Source organism: Anopheles coustani, chromosome 2 (genome assembly GCF_943734705.1).
Source record: "Anopheles coustani chromosome 2, idAnoCousDA_361_x.2, whole genome shotgun sequence".
NCBI lineage: Eukaryota > Metazoa > Arthropoda > Insecta > Diptera > Culicidae > Anopheles > Anopheles coustani.
In genome coordinates, this window is record NC_071289.1 from 60507268 (window position 1) to 60523069 (window position 15802).

Here is a 15802-nt window from a genome sequence, read left to right on the forward strand (position 1 = left end):
TGTCATTCATGTTCGTACATCGACAAACCCTGATAATGCTTTACCGATGTTTTTTTTCGCCTTAAGCTTTGACAGAAAGTGTTTTCGTTTGTCTTGTAATCGGTCTGTTCTTTTCCAACGGCTCATAGCAACAGGTAAAAGTGTGTATTTTTAGGCTTCGATTAGATATCGATTTCAAATGAACCATGAAAACTCAAAAAATCACTCTTTTTATGAAAGATCTTCCATTAAGATCCCAATAGATTTAAGACTCTTAAAAGATGAATTAAATAAATTTGAGAGGATTAATAAAGAGTAGTTTCCAGTATAACATTGTTAGGCCGTTGCAGATTAGGTTTTGCAGTCCATAACATGTTTTGGATAAACAGGGAAATTTTCCATGTGTCCATAACATGTTTTGGATAAACAGGGAAATTTTCAACGTATTTAGATTTTTCAAGTGAATATGCTGAATTTGAACATATTACGACATATGTTATTTCCAATAACATAAAAATAGAATTATAAATTTATAGCAACAATTGGTAATTAAATCTGAATTGAGATCTATATAATTGAAAATTGTTTAACAAATCAATTAGGCTACAAATTATAGCCTAGTTATTTCCTGATGTTTACAATAGATACCTGAGATCCCGAAATAACAATAGTTATCAGATATGTAAAGGAGTTATGGTGAATATAGAAAATGTTGCAAACATGTATAAAGAATAACAGGCTCTTATAAAACAAATAAGTCTGTAGGCAAGTTAGTCTAGACTTTGGCTCCGGAATAGATTGATCCACCTCTGGTTCCTGTGCACCTTCCCGAGCGTCTCTAATGTCCTCTTCCGTCTGCACACAGACTGGTGGCGATCATACGAATCAACCGCAAAAAGCCACTGGACACCAAGTTCATCCACCGGCAGCTGATCGAGGTGGACAAACTGTGGATCAACAATTACAACAACGAACCGTTGACGCGCGAGCTCGAGCAATGGTTGGCCGATTCGCTGAACGGTTTCGTCGAGCGCTCGCTGTGTCAGATGCGCCGACATCGGGAGATTTTCCCCGCCCTACATCCGCCCTCGCTGGTCCGGCTCGAGTATATGCTCCGGTGTCTCGGGCTGCTCGGTTCGATGCGAGCCTTCCGGCAGGTGAGTCCCTTCAGCAAAGGCGTCCGGGGGGAGATTGTAGGCGCGCTCCGAAAGGGTTCGATCACCTGGTCCCAAGCGCAACTGCGGGAATCGCAACGATCCCCCAATCCGCTGGTGCATTACACGACGATCTTGATTGCGGACCTGCAGCTGGGGATCACCTACTACCACACGCTGTTCGATTCGACCAACGGCATCCAGTACTTTAGTATAGTGTACAAGCAATTCGATTCGTTGGTAAGTCAAATGCCAAGATGAACAAGAGAGTGATCGAACGGCAATGAAGCCTAACCTAATTAATCTTTCGCCAATGCAGCTCAGTGAGGAAGTAACCAACCGGATCGAGTGCGGTCAGCTACCCGGCACGATAGTGAACCACTGGACCATTCTGGACCACGACCGTGAACCCGATACGGCCCCGTTCGAGATCTACTTTGCCCTGCAGGAGTTCCACAACATGAAATCGCACCTATCGGTCACACCGCAACCGCCGGAGAAGCCGCTCGGCTTGCAGAACTTCCACGAATGGTTCGAGCCGGCCGTCCAGCGATGGATTTCGGTCAGTAAAACCAAAGCCATCCAGCGGATCAAGGCGGCGGTAAGCGTGGATCAGTTGTGCGAGGGCGAGCGGATCGTCCGCCATAGCACCTCGTCGATCGATACGGCGTCGTGCTTCTATCAGATACGGGAGTTTTGGAAAAATCTATCCTGGCCGGACCATGCTTCCGGGGCGCACTACGAAACGCTTATCATCGATCTGGTCTGTACCACGGCCAACGTGTACTCGGACCTTATCCACCAGGGACTCGCCGAAAGCGGTACGGGATTCTACGACAAACAGCAGAACCAACAGCAGCAAGCCCGTACTACCGATGAGCTGTGTGTGATTGTCAATAATCTCGAGTACGTCCGGCGGGCGCTCGCCGAATTTCATCCCGAAACACACCAGCTACCGGAGAACGCCGAAACGCTGCTCGATAACACCATCGGCCAGCTGGAAGGAAAGGCAGATCGGGTGCTGACAAAGCTGACCGCTTCCATGCAAGGGCCACTGCAAAAGTCCGTATTCCACCTGGCGTGGTCACCGGATTCGCTGCCGGCAAATCAGGCCGTCATGCCACTGCTGGAATACCTGGACTCCCATTTGGCGACTCTGAACGTGACACTGCTGTCGCAGAACTTTTACCGCGCCATGACCCTGATCTGGAACAGCGTGCTGACGGAGTTCGCCAAACAAATGGATGCCGGTGGGGAGGGCGAAAAGCCAACCAACTTCCACGATCGCATGTACGGCGCGCTCCAGCTGCTCGGGGAGTTCTTCAATGCCGAGGGACTCGGTTTGCCGCCGGAAATTCTGCACAGCGATACCTTCTGGCGCGTGGAGCAGCGTCTGCAGTACCACAAAACCGACACGGATCATTTGATCGATCTGTTCTACATGCAGCGGTTGCAAGAGCAGCTCAACACGATCGGACCGACCTCGCTGGGGTCGCTGTCGGTGAAGGCGTACTTTAACCACGATTCGCTGTGTGTGGAAATTTTGCACGCCAAGGATGTGATCCCGCTCGATCCGAATGGATTCAGTGATCCTTTCGTCATCATCGAACTTTTGCCGCGCCGAGTCTTCTCGCATTGCTCCGAGCAACAAACAAATGTGCATAAGGTGAGAAAAGCTGTTAATTTAGTCAATTATCATTTGATTTCGGGTTTCCTTCACGAATATGACAACATCTCTCAACAAAGGTCTCGTTCGTTTGAACTAGTTGGCGAACCCATATACGATCCGTTCCTATTGCAATATAACCTAGCAACAAAGGGTTCAGTAAAAGTTGGCCCACCTCTAGGCATTATTGCGTGTACTAAATTTGTACTAAATAGTGGTTGCCAAACTCGATCACAAAATATCTTTTAGCACAACCATTTGCACGATGTTTTCACAGCGATAACTTTGAATTGACCGTTTATGTTCTAAAATTAAAATTTTATCGAATCCTGGTTGTTATGGTTTCATTCGGTTCATTCAACGATTTAATATACAGCGAATCATATGATGTTGAAAAAATGAGCCCAAGAGGCACTTTGACTAATTGCAGATTACGTTATTTCCCTCGTTTTAGAAAACGCTCAACCCGGTGTTCGACGAGTGCTTTGAGTTTTCCGTCACACAAGAACAGTGCCAGGTGGAGGCTGCAATGATAGTGTTCACCGTAATGGACCACGACGTACTGACTGCGAATGACTTCGCGGGCGAGGCATTCCTGGCGCTAAACAACATCCCTGGGGTGGGAACGAACTTTAACATCGACAATTTCAACGTGCTGGCACAGATCGATCTGCCGCTGCTAGAGATGAAGGACAAGAGTGAGTATCCTGGATAAGGAAAATTCTTTTTAAAAAAGCAGTTCAAAAATTCATTCATTCAATGTTTCTTTAACTACAGACCATCCTATACTGCAAATCCTCGAGGGACGGGTAAACGATAAAAATTCCATGGACTTTTTGCGCAAGCAGAAAGCGCGTGTAGTAGGCTAAGAGACAATACGATGAGCACTGAATCGGCAGCATCAATGCAAAGCACACTTTTTTAGGCACAAACTAAGTTAAAAGTCCAACACATTCTGGATGAGAGCTGGTTCAAACGAATGCATCAACAATCAACATCACGTTCACGAGTCGTGTCCTTTTATGATATCACCACGCTACAGCTACGCATACACAATAGCATTCCCGGCTACCGAAGGTTATAAGCCATAGCTAACCCAAGCGATGTCAAATTGTGTATCGCACAGAAAAGGAGACAGGGAAATTCTTCCGAAAAGAGAAAATTGTATGATAGATTGACCCATAACTTCACACAGGAGAACTACGCATACATGTTAGATTGCACCAAATAGGCAAACCCCGTTGCGAATTTAAGCATTTTAGTAGATTGTTCAAGATTGTCGTGTTTTTCATTGTGAATGTGTATGTTAGTGTTTTGTTTTTTTTAATAGCCAATCATTGCCTTCTAAAACCACAACGCGCAAATGAAGCGTAGATTGCTACACGTAGTTCTAATGTACAAACCAAAAACCCACTTGCATAACCTTCCCCGAGGGGGTAACACAGTCATCCACTAGGCAGGGACAGTGTGGATCATAAAGCAAATGATGATAACACGCAACAACATTGTCAAGGAAAGGCAGCTTTTTCGAAGGATTGATGTATTTTAGTGGTAATCGTTACCCCTTGTCCTATAATACAACGTACACTATAACTGATGAATGACACTACTAGGGAAACTAATTTTAAAATGTGTTGTATTGGGACAACATACGCATGTGGGTCCGTTATTATACTGCAAATATTCAAATGGTGATGAAAACCATACAATTCATGGCTAACACATTCAACTATACCAGCGACAAACTCATGCGAGGAAAAGCTTATACCTACAACCGTACGGATCAGTCGGGGCGGATTAAACGATTCCTAACACAACGTAAATTGCCATTAACAGATGTATAATACCAAACCAAAACTATACACGTAAACATTTGTAATGAGCTATATACAGTATCAAACGAACTAGCTTGTCTTCACTAATTACTTGACTATTTAGTGTTAGGGGCGCTGAAGGTTTACACTACGCCAAAGGGATCTTTGTAGAAAGCAAATGATGGGGGATGTGTCGGAATGAATGCCTGAAAATACTGTGTGATTGGGGATCGAGTGTTGACCAACGAGACGAAAAACAAAACAAAACAAGAAATTAACTTTTAAGCTGTAAATTTTCACAAACTGCAGATATTTTCTTATGAATGAATAATGAATCTAGAAAGCCAACCAGCAAGGACATCGTCTCGTCACAAAACGGGCGATTGTTTCTGAGGCACAGGCTCGTACGTACCCTATACACTACCCTCTCCCACTACTCCGGTCCCCCCAGTATTCCTCGACTACACTACACACCTTTTCTAGTGTCCTTTCACCTCTCCCAATTTCCTCTCCCCGCACAAGGGAAGAGCTGCTTGGCAAAACTCCTCGATACAATGGAAATTAAAGGAATTGGTAATAAAAAGGTAAAGGTAATAGCACAACCTTATCGTACCGTACTAAACGAGTAGAGTGGTGTGATTTCTGACTGTGTCTATGTACGTAGTAGTTAGATAATTGATACAACCATTATTTGGGGAATATCAACAGGTTGCAATAGAGAATGAAATCATTTCTTTCTACCGAAAGTAAACCAACCGACCAGTTGGTCTTTAGATTTGTGTAATCAAGATTCGGTTGCCTTTGTAACCGACCGAGTACCATTGAGTTAAGGAAGCAAATTGAGTATGTATTACAGATATACAACAACATCCTAAAACTGCTTCACCAGAGAGAAACTATCACCAACAAATAACAAAACAGCAGTACTACAAAACCATACCATTAACAATAGCATAAGAGTGAATGTCGAGCTTAGATGTGCTAAACCAATAATGGTATCCCGAATCCAGTAGGCTTCGATGTGGAGAAACAACAGCATAAGTTGTGAAAGGGATACTAAACCACATGCTAAATTGCAGCAACCCTTGAACAGATCTCAACTCATTAGCCAACAGCATGTAGTAGAATACTTGTAGTAGCATACTTGTGGTAGAAACCGTAATAGTAGTAGTAATTATAGAAGTGGAACAACCCTGCACATTTCCTACAACGGCAAAGCTTTAACACACTATATGGGGGAAAAGCATTTCTAAAAGTCTACCATTAGCGTAAACTCGATCAACGCCACCACGCAACGCATCCCTTAACTCAACCAAAAGAAAAACCAAAGCGAACTGATTCAATGTGTCGTTTTCTCAATGTACCTAACGTTTAGCATTCGGAAGTACTTGTGAGCTAGTACACTTATCACTACTAATCTACTTAAACGGCGCAAGAGTGATTAACACGCTGCTGTTCTGCAATCTTTGGGAAGCTGGGGGATTTTTTTCTACGAACTTTTTACACCTAGTCTCTGATCTCTGACGGCATGCACACTCAGTGGGACCGGTCACAATAAAAAAAAACACTACAAATTGAAGCATAAGATAGAAATATCGTTTCACTAACGAGATGCCCACCTCAACACGGGGCAGGGAAGGGTGAAAAACAGTAAAAACGGGCAAAGCTAGTTGTGAAGCTGAACTAAACCAAAACAAAAAGAAACCCTTACTGATATGATATCAAAACCTTTAGATGCAAACCTTATATACAACATACCGTTTAGGAGTCGTGACACCCCTAGCAGCCTTTTCTAGCAAAACAAAAATATACTACCAAAAAAATACTATCATCGAATACGCGTCGAGCCAGCGCTACGAAACTATTGAAAAGAGAGCTAAACTGTACGGATTGACGGATCCTTTTCGTGGCGAACATTTTGTACAAACATTCAAAGGAAAGAAACTAAACAACTCAAACTCACTTCAGCGTAACGTAGTAGAATGCATATAAATATACACTAAAGTAGAAGCAAACTGAAATTTTAGCTCATTGTGTACAGCAATGATCAACACACTATCAACATCGACATATTTCAGCACCGCGTGTAGCGCAGCACCCCTTCTGGACCCACATAATCCATTGTAATTACAATTTAGTAAATCAAGGCCATCATCGGCCACAGATAGTGACCCATCCCATCACATGTACTATTCCATTTCAAGCATTTTAAAACGTAAAACAACATTACACCCCCAGCTATCGGATGGCCGCGTACGACTGGGAGACGGTGATCTTCTGGAGGATTTTTTTCATACGAAGTTTCAGAAAAGCGGATAAGACCTATTTACTGTTCACGATGTAAGTAGGGACACGTGAGATCAGAAGAAATCAAAATCAATACACACAAGCACAATGGAAACAATCGGTAGCATAATTGGACATAGTGTTATAGAAACGAAGGCGACCGGAGAAAAGCGTGGTAGAGAGTTGGAAAAGCACAAATGTGTGGCGAAATAATTTAGCATATTTTTAACTCTGCCGTCGAAGGAGAGGGGTTACCTTGATCCAAACGGTACGGTGGCCACCGCTGGGTGTATCATTTTACAAAAAAAAATATTATACTGCGAAACTACAACTACTAAAGCCACCCCCAACGTAAGTACGTTCCTTCGTTTAACGCTAAAGGGGAAATGCTCTAACAAACAAATGAAAAGTATATATACATATTGATATATATAAATATATTTTCTGTACACGTTTACCATAATATACTCCCGTGATAACAGTACACTACGGGTGCCGTTGTGTTTCAGTTTAGCTACGAATTTTCCGCTGGATACAGGATTTTTTTCTTATTGTTGGAAAATCAAAGAATTTACTGAATGTTGTACAACTACAATAAACTATATTTGAGTGGAAGGGGGAAATGAACGGGAATTGAGGTTAAAAAAAAGTATCCTTCTAATGGTACACGCGCGTGTTCATAGAGTTGAATTATTTCCATTATGTTGACAAACAGCAGCCGAGGAGGTAGGGACGGCGGATGAGAAAGAAATTAACCGCGAAACGGAACTACGCCAAAGAGAAGGAGGGGGTATTGCAAAAAAAACAAATTCAAACCATAAGACTAATTATCGTATTTTAAATCCCATTTGCTTTACACGAGCGGACGAAAAGAATACGGAAAACAAGTGCACCCGATGAGAACATTCGATATGAGTCTGGACAGAGATGTATCCATCTTTAAAATATATATATATAGAGTCCGTAAATGGATCACATTGACGAGGCACAAGGACAGCAGAGATTCACGTGCAGAGCGTGTAGAATGGAGAAATCATGTGTACCAGCGGACTGTGAATTCAGTATTTTCGAATATCTCTAAATATGAATAAAACAACCAGAAGATATCTGTTCAACTATCACCGATACACCGATACTGTGTGGTCAATAAGGAAAGAAAATTTGTTTGTTCATTAATGCAATATCCCCTGGGACATTGTAGATCTTCAATATACATTACAGTTTACTTGTATCTAACTTGTATCTAGGACGCATCCTTGGGCGATTCGGAGTCATCGAAAAGTAATACAGGCGGAGATTATTGTTCTTCAATATTCAATACCCAATTCTTCATATTACAGTTCACTTTTATATCAATTAATCCATAGTATACTATTGAAATCCACACATGTACACAGGAACCGAGCTTTGTAATTACAAATGCCACTAGGGGCGCATGTGCTTGTGTCAATCGGAACAGTTGACCTGCGAAATCTCTTTAGCCTAACGAACTAACAATATCGAGAAAACAGTTGGCTGTGGCAGTTTATCGGAATACCAAAATGCATCATAAGAACCGGTAAAATTTAGTTGGCAGTCGGCGACACCTAGTCTTAGATACCATTGGTTGAGTTCTTTACCTGTGATCTATGCCTCTCCCGGAAATCTCGCACTACTGTTAAGTTCAGTGAAGTAGTTCCTATTGTTTCCCGAGTAACTGTGTCCTTCCCTTAACATCTTTTTTTTCGTTTCAACATTTTAGACCCGGTTTGTGTGTGTCAGTGTTAAGTGAGATAATATGGTAGAAAAAGCGTTGCTTACGTTGGCATCGGTTCCTGCGTGAAGTAGGCGTGATTAAGACACTGCCTTGCGGACGGGCGATCATGTCGGTTGAAGGCGAGCATCAGTTTGAGGAGATCGTTCGCTTCATCACACAACTTCGGGCAGAAGTCGCGCGGCTCCCGTGGTTTCGTCGAACGGAAATTTTCACGTACAATCGAAATACCCCGCGGCCACTGGGCTTCCGTGGGGCGTCCCGTTAATCTGCAAAAAAAACACATTTCAAACAAATGAAAAATCTGGATACTTGAACGGAGGAAAAGAAACCATACTCAAATATTTTCTCCAACTGATTGCCCTCGGCCGTGCCGGGAAATAGGACCCGACGTTGGAACATTTCAGCGATGATGCAGCCGGCACTCCAGATATCGACGGAACTGTTGTAAGCTTCGCCGAGCAGCACCTCCGGGGCGCGGTACCACAGCGTCACCACGACGGTCGTTAGTTTCATCTCGAAATCGTAGGTCTTTGCCAGTCCGAAGTCGGCCAGCTTCAGGTGCCCGTCTGTCGAGATGAGGAGATTCTGGGGTTTCAAGTCTCGATGCACGATCCGGTGCGAGTGTAAGAAGTCGATTCCGGTAAGCATTTCACAGGAAAGACGCTGTAAAGAATTGCCAAACGTGCAGCGATCAATATGCATAACAAAGGGGTATGTACTAGCACTTTTGGAAACTCCTCGCTGGAGAAGTGGTTCGTGTTTTTGCTTTCATTGAAGTCCTAAATAAACTTCATTTCCTACATTGATACCAGCTTGCCAAAGAACCGATCCCATTGTTCGGAGTGCAACAAAAATAACAGAGCTAACGCGCTCATCAAAAATTATTGTTACCAAGCAACGATAGATGATTCCTTTGATATGAAGACTTCGGAGAGGCTCGGATTCATCACAATGCATTTTTTAGGCTTCCACCAGTCTTAACTTCAGGACCCTCGCCGTAAGGCAGTGCTTACCTGAATGGTAGATGGCGGCATTCCATTCCGTTTGATATACTCATCCAGGTCCTGGTCCAAATGTTCGAAAACCAAAAACAGCACCAACTGTCCTTCCCGCTCCAGCCGCTGTCCTTGACAGACATCTAGCAGTCTGCAAAGTATGAAGAATAGAAAACATGATAACAACAGCTCGGATTCCCATCGGAAACCACCTGTTGACATGGAAGGATACGCACTTGACCACGTTCGGGTGCCCAAAGGTATCCAGCTGCTTGAGCATGAAAATTTCCCGCAATGTTGACATCGGCACTCCATCCTCGGTTAGTGCGACACGGACCTTCTTCAAAGCGACGATATTGCCGTGGTTTTTTAGGTCGCGAGCCCGGTAGACGGTACCATAGGCGCCTAAAATGAGAGATAGCACCACTCGTCAGTCAGTTGCTTGCGCTAGTGGCCACCATATCCTTACCGGTCCCAATCACTCCAAGCTCCTCGTAGTTGCTGGTAGCCTGTGTCATTCGAAAGTCCTCGGCGGCAGCCGGCGTCGTTCGCGCTGCTTCTCAGTGGCAATCTTTACTGCCTCGGGAATGACCGTTATCCTTAAGATGGCGCGCCTGCTTCTTCCCGCCAGTTTCTTCTTCCGAGTCGTGGTGCTACGCTGTCAGCTGCACAAGATGCGGTGTCCTTTGTTCTACGACGTATCCTTTTCACACGGTACAACTAACAGCCGGGTAGTAAATTTGCCGATCGGATTTCGATCTCGGTGAAATGACCGTTGGATTGCGCCAAGCAATTGGCAAATTAAAAACTCCAATCAAGCGCGCAGCGGAACAAAAAAAATCGAAACAAAATATCCCAAAAAAATCCAAACAAAAATAATCGAGGAAACAAGAACGGGACAAGGATACCTAAAGTAGGTTGTCTAAAACTCCATCAAGGCTACCCGTTAATCAGGTTGCACAGTAAGTTGACGTACTTGGTTCGGGCTTATTTGAATCGAAAAACTAAACATTTGTATTTGTTACTAAGATGGTGTAATGAATTAGTAATTTTTGCTGAGTATTACACGGGCACAAACGTTTTCTAAACATGCAGTCGGTATTATTCCTTCACGGTAAGCACAGCTTGGTAGCAATAACCTCGGTTTCGTTGGAAATGAATCGGTAGTTTTACCGGTTCGTATCCATACATAGATCCTGTGGATGTGTTGGTGCACACAATGCAAATGGGTTCGTGAACCGGTTCTCTAGGCGAGAACTACTAGGAAAACTAGAAAAGATGGTCAAATTGTAGTAACATACTTGAGACAAAATTGCGTGTCTTCAATAGACCTTTCGTTTGAGGGGTCAAAAGTCTAAATCGGTTAAGCGAATAACAAGTTATTAGCAAATTAGGGTAAAAAGCGTAAAATAAACGTCATACGTAATGTTTTGTTTACCAACAAAAGGCGCGGCGTTACATGGTGCTATCTGTGGACATCACAACTAGATTGACCACTGGATCGACTGGAAGGTGTGCAGTATTCAAGAAAACAAGTGAATATTTGTCGAAGAAACCATGGTATCTTTTCGTCAGTTATTGTGTTTCGTGCTGTCATTGCTATCCTTCATATCCGTGTTCTATTCCGTGGGGAAATTGAGCATTTTCCTGGCCACGCCCGTCCGCACACAAGATGCAGCTTCCCAAACATTGCCTACTGAACGCACAGAGTTGAGGGCGGCCTTGTTTTCGCTGCTGTTCAACTCAATATGGGTCGTATTGTTTGTTCTGCAGCATAGTGCGATGCGAGCTGCTGTAGTCAAGCGTTTTTGGAAGGCAATCGGCTTGGAACTGGCAGAACGAAGCATTTACAACATCGCGTCATCGTATTGTTTGCTGGTAGGTGCCCGACGACGACAAGCTGTGGTTGATTTTCGTTTCTTTACTCTGGCGTTCATCCTTTCATTCTAGCTAATGCTAAAGAATTGGAAATCATCACCAACACAGTACTGTCTGTGGTTTTTCGACGTAGAGGAAAACCCAACACTCTGGTGGGTTCTGGTCGGAGCGCATGTCCTATCGTGGATCGTCGTATACGGTGGCAGTTTGATGGTGGACCTGCCGGAATTGATCGGCCTGAAGCATGTGTACTACGATATCAACGATCTTGCGCCTCCGATGTCCTACAAGTCACGCGATCTGCAGGATTACTATCAGCGCTACCGTCATCCTTCGTTCGTCGCCCTGTCCGTGGTGTTGTGGTTCACCAATGGTATGACAATCGATCGGAGCCTACTTGCGTCGGTGTGGACATTGTACATGTATCTGGCATGGAATACGACCAAAGTCGATCTGCAATACCAGCAGCATCAGCTCGAGCGCAAGCGTGCCGAACTAGCACGGGTCACCAACTAAAGCAAATGCCTTGGAAAAAAACCATTCGTGCTCTTCCGGTACTCATTCACTTCGTCGTGCCCGACTAATGACTGACTAATTTATTTTTGAATTATTTTAAATCAACTGCCCCCAGAAAAGAATGGTAACTAATAAACTAACCAAAGCGTTTTACTAAACTTTTGGATTTCTGGGCTTTTTTTTTTTATGTGGCACGACATCCCCTAGTGGGACAAGGCCTCTCTCCGAAGAGAGTTTGTGTGACCGAAAGACGGTATATTATAGATCGGTGGTCAGCCGTTCGTAATACCGGAGGGTGCCTGACTCGAGATTCGATCCCACACCTATGGTGTGGTGTTTCCTCGCGCTACCGCTGCGCCATGGGCACCCCATATACCCCTTTCTGGGCTTTATGTGAAAGAAATATGAAATTTTTACTTTTTGGTGAAATGGAAGAGAGTTGAATTTCTATTCTGTAAACCGTCATGTTAACAGCCGCCTAGCCTAGGTAAGTTATGCAATTTAGCTTTTTGATAATGTATGCTCACGCAGTCGTATCGACATTACATTTTTAAACCCAAATCCAATTGTAATTTTCGCATCTGAATTTTCCTGCTTATATACCTTTCTTCTACAACCAGTTGCCCTGGGTATGGATATATCGAGATTCAAATAGATTTTTACCTGCTGACCTTTGTTACAGTATTCATCGAATTGCTAGTAGGTAACTAGTTTTGGCCGTAGACATGACGGTTAACTGCTTCGTGTAAACGGTGCAATAGATATGAGAACAATTTTGAATCGCCGAAACATTCACAGATGGCGCTTTGCGAGTTCAAAAATTCACAGTTAGAGAAACTATTTAAATTTATTGTTTAACAAATAAAAACAACCATCTTTAGTTAAGAAATCCTTTCAAAACACTTTTCCCAGAAAGAACAATGGTCCCAGAAATGTTTCCTGGCACGTATGGTGAAAAACCAGTGGAAAGAGAATTTTGGCGTTATTTTGCATTGACCAACTGCTGTCGTCATAGGAACGGGAAAGTTATGCATTAAAACAAACAAATTTATTCATTTGGAAGCAGTTTACGGAGATTCACAAATCGTGCAAAAGGTTTGAAATGAAGTTCAAGACCTATATTTCTAAAGATTCCAAGCTAACGGACAGCATTGCTGCGCTTGGATGGAGTAACAACGAGGACATCTATAGCTGTGGCGGCGATCAGCAGGTGTACAAGTGGAGCTCCAACAATCGTGAGATGGTGCAAGTGGCAAAGCTACCCGAAGGATTCGTGCCGACCGATCTGCACTGGCTACTCGGAAAGGGCCCCACTGTAGGAGCGGGTGGAGCGAGTGTATCCGGCGGCGGCAAAGGAGGTGAATGTTTGCTGCTGGCCAGCGCTGATGGGCGATTCATCATACTGAACAAAAGTGCCCGAATCGAGCGTAACGTCCCAGCGCACAGTGGCACGATTGTTTCATGCCGCTGGAGTCCGGACGGTGCCGGTTTGCTGACGGCCGGTGAAGATGGCATCATAAAGATATGGTCACGTTCCGGCATGCTGCGGTCTACCGTGGTTCAGAACGAAGGACAAATACGGTGCGCTCGGTGGTCTCCAAGTGCGTCCGCTATCGTGTACTGTCAAGGTCCGTTCGTGGCGATTAAACCACTTGCGGCCAACAGTAAGCTGACCAAGTGGAGAGCTCACGACGGAATGGTCCTCTGTCTGTGCTGGTCAACCAATACGGCCATGATTGGGACGGGCGGTGAGGACTGTCGATACAAGATTTGGGATACACAAGGCACAAACATTTACACCAGTGTGGCGGATGATTATGCCATCACATCGATTGACTTTTGTCCCGATGGTGAACTGTTGGCCGTCGGTGGGTTTAATATGGTGAAGCTCTGTCACTATACAGGAGTAAGTATTAAAGCATCTCTTAATTTGTCACTCGTCATTATTTAAATTAACTTCTTCCAGTGGAGCCACAGCATCGTGCGATTCAACCAACAGGTCATAGGGTCGCTATTCAACATAGTATGGTCCGGCGATAGTACGCAAATAGCGGCTTCTACCAGTACCGGAAGCTTGCTCTTCGGACACATCATCGAGCGGGAGCTGAGAAATCGAAATCTGAAAGCGATCACATCGGGCCGCAAGACGATCCTCTTGCAGGACATTGTTGCACGCACCTCCGATACGTTGGATTTTTCGGAGCGCATCATCAAGTGGGAGCTTGGGTATGGACATTTGGTGGTAGCGACGGTCCACCAGATTCATATCTTCAACGAGAATTACATCAACACTCCAATCATCATTGACGGGCGAAGTGATATTCGTATCATTATGCTTGGGAAGAAGTATGGACTACAGTTGGTTTCGAAGGTTGTTGATTGGTACTGATTATTTTCAATGTTTTAGAAATTTTATTCTAGTTGACAACAACTCTATATGGATCTACACGTACACTGGACGGCTACATTTGAACCCGCGGTATCCCGGCTCGCAGACACAGATCCCCCATCTTAACGGACGTTGTATATCGCTTGGGCTGGATTCGCTGGCGGTACGCGATCATTCAGATCAGACGATCGTGCATGTGTTTGATTTGCTGCCCGGAGCCACACGCCAAGAGGAACCGTATACCATTCACAGCAAATCGCCCGTTGTCGAGGTGGCCGTGTGTCGGTTCGGAAACCCCGACGACCAGTACTTGGTATACATCGATGTGAATCAGGATCTGTACATTACCAGCGTCCACAGCAGCCCGGAATACGTGACGCATAAGATCGGAACACAGGTGACGACGGTGATGTGGTCGAGCGACACAAATATCCTTGTCGCACTGCATGATCTCAGCTACAGCGTTTGGTACTGTCCGGGAGAGGCATGCACGGATCCAACACTGATCGCACTGACCACGTTTACGTACGATACGAGTGAATTCGGCAAGAACCTAACGCTGGAGAACTTCGAGGGACCAAACGTGACGTTCCGCAGTTCGGGTGCGATCTTTACCGTCTCGGTGAAAACGTACTGTGTGCTGCTACATAAACTGTTTTCGGAGAACCAGTGGGAGCGAGCGCTGAAACTGTGCCGTTTGGTGCAGAATCAACTGCTGTGGGCAACGTTGGCGGCGATGGCATCCAAGCGCAATCAGCTGGACATCAGCGAAGAAGCGTTCTCTGCGTCACTGCAAATCGACAAAGTAAACTACCTAAACCACATTAAATCTCTGCCTCCCGCGGGCCCGGAACATATGGCCGAGAATTCGATCATGAATGGACGCATACAGGAGGCGGAAATTATTCTGCTGCATAACAAACGCATTCCGGAGGCAATTAGGTTCTGTCTGCGAATGCACCGCTGGAATAAGGCTCTAGAGGTTGCTCTGAAACACGGGGTCGATGTGGAGTTGGTGATGGAGGAGCGAAAAAAGTATCTGCTCGCACTGGAACGTGAGGAAAATGATCCCCAATTTCTTGCCGTGAATGAGCACATGGACTAGCAGAGTGTTGTAATAGGAACGATTCGTCAGACCGATGAAGCTTCTTTATAAAAGTCGAATATTCTATGTTGTATCTACATATTTTAATCATTTCAATCGATTGATTCTTTTGAAATTTGGTTTATAGAAAAATGATTTCAAAAAATAAAATTTCTGCCTTTCGTTTCCACAAGTTATCCCACTAGAAAACAATCCTTTATTTAGAACATTAGTTGTAATTTCCATTCTCGTGTTGTGCTATTCAGCATCGTTTTTAATCTTTGT

At 44.4% G+C, this 15802-nt stretch overlaps 4 protein-coding genes across 4 annotated transcripts in view; 3 read left to right on the forward strand and 1 right to left on the reverse strand.

Annotated features, from left to right (window-relative positions):
- LOC131265478 (BAI1-associated protein 3) overlaps nucleotides 1-3668 on the forward strand; it is a 49660-nt gene extending 45992 nt beyond the window's left edge. The window contains exons 8-11 of the mRNA XM_058267747.1: nucleotides 845-1373; nucleotides 1453-2799; nucleotides 3254-3497; nucleotides 3577-3668. Coding sequence (XP_058123730.1) covers nucleotides 845-1373; nucleotides 1453-2799; nucleotides 3254-3497; nucleotides 3577-3668 — 2212 coding nt within the window. The remainder of the gene's footprint in view (nucleotides 1-844; nucleotides 1374-1452; nucleotides 2800-3253; nucleotides 3498-3576) is intronic.
- Nucleotides 3669-8072: 4404 nt separating this feature from the next.
- Nucleotides 8073-10459, reverse strand: LOC131262681 (cyclin-dependent kinase 6). The gene is made up of 5 exons (XM_058264736.1): nucleotides 10120-10459; nucleotides 9887-10055; nucleotides 9669-9801; nucleotides 8990-9318; nucleotides 8073-8921 (listed from the first exon to the last, which is right to left on the reverse strand). The coding sequence occupies exons 1-5, from the start codon at nucleotides 10166-10168 to the stop codon at nucleotides 8696-8698; spliced, it is 906 nt and encodes a 301-aa protein (XP_058120719.1). The 5' UTR covers nucleotides 10169-10459; the 3' UTR covers nucleotides 8073-8695.
- Nucleotides 10460-10974: 515 nt separating this feature from the next.
- LOC131263461 (nurim homolog) lies at nucleotides 10975-12189 on the forward strand. The gene is made up of 2 exons (XM_058265660.1): nucleotides 10975-11528; nucleotides 11601-12189. Exons 1-2 carry the CDS (start codon nucleotides 11208-11210, stop codon nucleotides 12042-12044), a joined length of 765 nt encoding a protein of 254 aa, XP_058121643.1. The 5' UTR covers nucleotides 10975-11207; the 3' UTR covers nucleotides 12045-12189.
- A 957-nt stretch (nucleotides 12190-13146) lies between these two features.
- LOC131265865 (intraflagellar transport protein 80 homolog) lies at nucleotides 13147-15538 on the forward strand. Its single transcript, XM_058268204.1, has 3 exons — nucleotides 13147-13950; nucleotides 14011-14390; nucleotides 14452-15538. Exons 1-3 carry the CDS (start codon nucleotides 13147-13149, stop codon nucleotides 15536-15538), a joined length of 2271 nt encoding a protein of 756 aa, XP_058124187.1.
- The last annotated feature ends 264 nt before the right edge of the window (nucleotides 15539-15802 follow it).

What these genes read in the sequence shown, in the direction of transcription:
- LOC131265865 (XM_058268204.1), top strand. Translation starts at nt 13,147, where the DNA reads ATGAAGTTCAAGACCTATATTTCTAAAGATTCCAAGCTAACGGACAGC. An exon ending in AGCTCTGTCACTATACAGGA is followed by an intron (nt 13,951 to 14,010) that starts GTAAGTATTAAA and finishes AACTTCTTCCAG; the next exon opens with TGGAGCCACAGCATCGTGCG. An exon ending in ATCATTATGCTTGGGAAGAA is followed by an intron (nt 14,391 to 14,451) that starts GTATGGACTACA and finishes TCAATGTTTTAG; the next exon opens with AAATTTTATTCTAGTTGACA.
- LOC131262681 (XM_058264736.1), bottom strand. Translation starts at nt 10,168, where the DNA reads ATGACACAGGCTACCAGCAACTACGAGGAGCTTGGAGTGATTGGGACC. An exon ending in TGCCGCCATCTACCATTCAG is followed by an intron (nt 9,319 to 9,668) that starts GTAAGCACTGCC and finishes AATTCTTTACAG; the next exon opens with CGTCTTTCCTGTGAAATGCT. An exon ending in CAGTTGGAGAAAATATTTGA is followed by an intron (nt 8,922 to 8,989) that starts GTATGGTTTCTT and finishes TTTTTTTTGCAG; the next exon opens with ATTAACGGGACGCCCCACGG.
- LOC131263461 (XM_058265660.1), top strand. Translation starts at nt 11,208, where the DNA reads ATGGTATCTTTTCGTCAGTTATTGTGTTTCGTGCTGTCATTGCTATCC. An exon ending in CGTCATCGTATTGTTTGCTG is followed by an intron (nt 11,529 to 11,600) that starts GTAGGTGCCCGA and finishes CTTTCATTCTAG; the next exon opens with CTAATGCTAAAGAATTGGAA.